General features: G+C 31.1%; 1 protein-coding gene across 1 annotated transcript in view; it reads right to left on the reverse strand.

Moving 5' to 3' along the window:
• Window positions 1-4,722, reverse strand: part of LOC108755202 (mitochondrial-processing peptidase subunit beta) — a 6,864-nt gene extending 2,142 nt beyond the window's left edge. The window contains exons 1-3 of the mRNA XM_018498085.1: window positions 4,654-4,722; window positions 2,884-3,102; window positions 664-1,049 (exon numbers count right to left, since the gene is read on the reverse strand). Coding sequence (XP_018353587.1) covers window positions 664-1,049; window positions 2,884-3,102; window positions 4,654-4,722 — 674 coding nt within the window. The remainder of the gene's footprint in view (window positions 1-663; window positions 1,050-2,883; window positions 3,103-4,653) is intronic.
• Window positions 4,723-5,878: the final 1,156 nt, after the last annotated feature.

The raw sequence follows: 5,878 nt of genomic DNA on the forward strand, positions 1-5,878 counted from the left end.
TATATATACATGTATACACATAGGATCCCTATCTAAAGCTTATTCGAAAGTGGTCTTTTTATTCACTGTAAAAAAAATTTTCTTAATTTTTTGAAACAATGAAACATAAAAACTTGATATCATAAGGAATAATATGAAATTTGTCTGAATATAGCTTCCGATATTCGTTTTTAAGAAATCATTGAGCAAAGTAAGTAGCAAAAATCACTGTTTTTTCGACCGGTGACAATAGCAAAGGCGGAAAGCATTTTATATTGTATAAAAAAACTTGTATAAACACATTTACACTTATGAAATATTTTATACTATATAAAAATGAAATAAATTTTTATAAAAATTTTCATAATGGTGAGCATTAATGTACTCATTAGGTTGAGCACAACTGCAGTCAGAGAACGTCCTTAAGTAAAAACTAATAAACGCATTTTATATGGCTTTTACGATTATTTATTGACTGAAGATAAAGATAGTTTCCGTCCATTTTTACAAGTGTTTTAAAGCGATCTCATCATTTCATTTCATCCAAATTCTCTTTATTTACAAATGGCATGTAAGAAAAATTAACGTGTCGTTTATGACACATTTCTCGCTTATCATGATTCAATATGACTGGAAATGAATACTCAGGAGCCTTAACTACATAAATCAATCAACGAGAATTACCTAGATGGTCCATAATGAGTTTTCACGTATTCAACAAGATCATCTCGCGAAATGCATTTGATATTTTTAGTAGGCCCCAGTATTGTCCGTCCTAAAGCTGTACCTTGATACGCAGCGGCATGCAAATGATCAAATACAACTTCTTGTAAATTCGTTTCAACTTCCTGCATTTCGCGCAAGATAACGCCACGTTCCCTTTCAATTTCATTTTCACCTAGCTTCGAATTTTGTATAATATCGCTGAGAATCTCAATAGCTTTTGGTACATCCTGTGACAAGCATTTTGCATAAAATACTGTTTGTTCTCGACTTGTGTAAGCATTCAGATGTGCTCCCATATTCTCTATTTCTAATTCCAAATCAGTTTGAGATCGTTTAGCAGTACCCTGTCAACAAAAGATTCTAGTATCAATAGAAACATAATAAATAATTCAATGAAAAAGCTAAATATAAAAATTATATAATTCTTACAACCTTGATCATAATATATAATATATAATATAAGTAATAATAATAAGTATAATATATAATAAGTATATAATAAGATAAAATATAATAAGTCTATCCTTTTTTTTTAAGCAACAATAAAATCTAAAGAAAAAAGCTAATAAAATATATATTAACAATAAGAATCTTGCTTATGTCGCATATGTGAGAACACAATCAATACTAGAAATTAGATGCCTATACTAATGGTTGAAACTGGATTTTTAATGCTTAAATCAGAGCTGGGATTTAGTTGCACATTTCAGTCAATTTTCAACTCAGTTTGCTAACTTCATCAACCCTTGCGCAATCTAAATGCCGATCAGCATTTAGGTTGATGAAGTGAGGAACAGGAACCAGCTGAAAATCGATCGAAATGTGCAACTAAATCCCAGCTCTGGCTTAAATACATAATTCAATGTGAATTATATATGTACTATACATGTACATGCCATATATATCACATTCGTAGTCATTCGAACTGCGCGCCGAATTGCGGATCATTAAACGCAATTAAACTACTGTAATAATATCACGAATTAAATTAAATTGACAAGCAATTTTTAATAATTAGATGTTCAATCAGGCATCATATTAGAAAGATTAATGTGCTGAAAAACTATAAATAAAGAGTAACTCCAAAAAAGGGCCCGTTTTTGGGCCCTCAATTTTTGGACTAAACTGTGTGTCAAATGATACCCTACAATGAAACATTAATTACAAAGAAGTTTCAGGTTAAGGTAACAATTGTTACTATAGCTGAAGGGGGTGTCATGTGTGTGTTAGGCATATTACGGCTATGCGAAAATCTGATTTTTTTTACATTCAAGGCGTCATTTACGCAAGACTCTGTACTTGCAGAAGTCCACCACAGTGAGCTATATACATATTGGAGTGAGCCTTTCCTATGCTAATGCTGGAGAGGGGCGGCTGACGCGACAGCCATGCGTGATGGATATGTCTGTCTCACTTTAGTAATAGTACATGAATAAAGTGAGATAAACGTACTTTACGCACAGAGCTTACTGGTTTTCCACATGAATGAGCGTTCTTCTTAAAAGCTTCATAAAATACCAAACTTGCAGATCTATGATAATTCAACAGACTTCGATTCCACCTCCCCTCGCAGCTCTAAAAACAATTGTCACCTCAAGTTGAAACTTCTCTGTGATTAATGTTTCATTATAAGGTACCATTGCACATAGAGTTCAGTCCCAAAATCGAGGATCCAAAAACAGACGATTTTGGGATCACTTTTTATTGCAAAAAATACCGGGAATCGAGCCGAATATCTTGTATTCCGGACGAGTGTCCTAATCCTTTAAGCGTAGTCTACAATAAGTTATAAACACTTCGTCGCCAGTCGCAATGCTTAGTAACAGTCAATCAGAAGCGTCAATTAGTGATGCATTGCGACCGGCAACGGTGCATTGGCAACTTATTGTAGACTATGCTTAAGACTATCCGCGCATTAAATATATATTAAAACTAACTGTTATACAAATATTTTTCAATAAAACTATTTTTTAATTTATTTTTGTTAAATGTAGAACTTTTACATCAATTTGTTGCCTTACACGCTTGGCCCAGACTGTACAGCCATTAGTTATATATCACAGTTTTATCATTCACTCTAGTGATCATAGATAATCATTATACGTAATCATTAGAAATCTACACTAAAAACCACAACTAAAAATATTATTATTTATTAGTGACATTAATTAGTTTTACCTTGAAAGCCATGTGCTCCATAAAATGAGCAACACCGTTGTTGTCATCTGTCTCATATCGACTGCCAGAATCTATCCAAAGACCAACAGTGGCTGTTGCAGCTCCACTATCTTCACTGGCAACTCTCATTCCGCTATCCAAAGTCGTAACTCTCGTAGCTGGTTGATTGATAAGTGTTTCTTTCAGAGAAGCAGCAGTTGACTGCCATTGTTTTGATATCTAGAGAAGTATCATTAAACAAAGTCTAAATAATACCTTCCATTAAAAATATATAAATTATCTACATTCAGTTTTACTATATTTATTTATAAATCCTTTATTAAATAATACTTAATTTTTTTATACATTTTATTACATTTATTTTGACGAAACATCTAAATATATCAAATATTTTACTAAACATTTTATATAAGGTAAAAAATTTTAATTTGTATCAATTACATTATGCACAAATGCTGCTTTTATGGAGCAAAATTTCATTTATATAAAAAGTCATCCATATTACATAAATCTCAAATTTCCATCAGTAATATTTGTCATATTTATGTTCTTAATTAATTAATAATAAGGTGTATACATACACACGCACACATATATAAATGTTCTTATATTTGATCAAAACAAGATCTTAGTGCTTAAATATTTCTTGTAATAAAAATTTATAAATATACATCTGACTCTACTTATTGCACATCAAAATCTTTTTCAGTCTAGAAACACCATCATAAGCAAAACCAAAATAATAATATAACTTTATTAACTTGATAAGAAATTTAATAATTTTTGATAGTAACAAGAATGTTTTTTATTTAATGTTAATAATTATATGATGATTTGTTCTCATCAGTCTAAACTCGTATCATATCATTAAATGTTCTTTTTCATAATGGACTCGTTAAATTACATCTGTCAAAATAAATAAAACGTAAACACAAGAGACCAATATTTGCCTATTCATTTCTACTAATGTAAATTAACTTTAATCTCGGTTTAATTAATTAATTTTTTTTCTAATTCTTAGACCCAGTTTCACAACTCACAGTTAATTCTTAACGAAGATTCAACTTATTCATTATCTCTTTCCAATTTTAGAACTGGAAAAAGATGAAGAATAAATTGAACCTCGGTTAAGAGTTAACTATGAATTGTAAAACTAGGCCTTAGAATTATAAAAAGATAAAAGCAAATTAAACCGAGATTAAAGTTAATCTACATTGATAGAAATAGTGTACCTTCCAACAAGCAACACAAATGACACAGTGTGACACAATCGATTATTACATTCTTATTTGCCTATGTTAAATAAAAATGATATGATCAATGTGTTACACCGTATCGCTTGTTAGAAGGCACACATAAGGCCTGTTCTTTTTGGTTGAACTTTTGCACCAGTTCATCGTTCTTTCTTTTCTCTCCAGGAGGAAAGTAGAGGAAGAAAAATGAACTGGTGCAAAAGTTCAGCTAAAAAAAAACAAGCCTATAGATATAAATAAGGTTATGTACCTGAGGATATGTATTCCAAGTGCATTTCCAACTTTTTTTGAAAGGAATAACTGTTTTCCAATCTTTATTGAATTTTATAATAAAATAATATAAACCACAGTCGTATTGTTTCTGAATATTATACGTGTTAAAATCTTTATTTTTTTTCTTATTACGTAAGGGGAAAATATAAAAGAGATAAATCTTCAATTTAACTCAAACGCAATTATAAATGAATCGATTAAGAAAATCGTTATCACAATGTAATGATTGTATGTCACGTTTTACCTTTACAAAGCTGGTTTTACTGGAATATGTGCGAAGAACGCTTCTAATCTTCAGCAAACGAGTAGCCATTTTTCCAATTTATTTGGTTGCGTTCAGCAGACTCAACAGTTCAGTGAGTACTCGCTGCTATTGATATATTCTTCTAGATCTAAAATTCTGATTGGATGATCTAAAAGATTACACCAATAACAGCGAGCGCTCACTCAACTATTGAGTCTGCTGAGGTGCGTTCCAAAACTTGACTTTGTTAACTCCAAGTATCTTTTGGCTCGTATTCAGAATGCGCTTTTCTTAATAAAAGCGCGCTTTTATCTCTAAAATTCTATAATATGCGTAACGTAAATTATAGCAGTTAGCGCACTAACATCATTGTAAGCGCATTCTGAATGCGGGCCTTTATCTTTATTCAACATTCGGTGACTAACAAAGATAAAATAATATTCGAGTTGACAGAATTGAATTTTGGAACGCAACCCTGAATGCATCCAATGACTGCCTATAATGATAGCATAGGTGCTGTTCGATGACTAGTATAGCTGAACGCGTATTCATAGATATTTATATGTAGCCAGAGAGAAGGTTTCTCTACGGCAATACGCGTTATAGAACGGCACCCATGCTTCTACTATGGATAGTCATTGGGCGCATTCAGGGTTGCGTTCTAAAATTTAACTCTGTCAACTCGAATATCATTTTGTTCTTGGTCACCGAATGTTAAATAAAGATAAAAGAAAATCTTGAAGTTAACAGAAGGTTTGTTCGTGTTGCATGCTCCAAATGAACTCAGAGAGCACTTGGATCACAGGTAAGGTGGCGGTTGGAGCACTAGCAGTTGCATTCATGTGTTCCAATGTTTAGTAACGCAAACGGATTTAGGACAAGTGAGTATGTCACTTAATCTAATCTGTGAGACCACTCAAACGTATCGAAAATGTGTCTCGTTTCGTTTCGGGTATTTTGTGTTACCTCGATTACTTGAAAAGCGTTTTTATACAAAATAAATACGTTTTTAATAAATATAAAAAAAGTTATATTATATTTTTATATTATATTTTATTTTATTTTATTTTATATTTTATTTTATTTTATTATTTTATTTTAATATTATATTATATTTTTATATTTATATCAAAAACGCATTTATTAAATGTATTTTTATACAAAATGAATCTGAAATACTTTTTTCGATATATCGTAATACAAGGTCTGGCTATTAAATAACGAG

The sequence above is a fragment of the Trachymyrmex septentrionalis genome, unplaced genomic scaffold (assembly GCF_001594115.1).
Source record: "Trachymyrmex septentrionalis isolate Tsep2-gDNA-1 unplaced genomic scaffold, Tsep1.0 scaffold86, whole genome shotgun sequence".
Lineage (NCBI taxonomy): Eukaryota > Metazoa > Arthropoda > Insecta > Hymenoptera > Formicidae > Trachymyrmex > Trachymyrmex septentrionalis.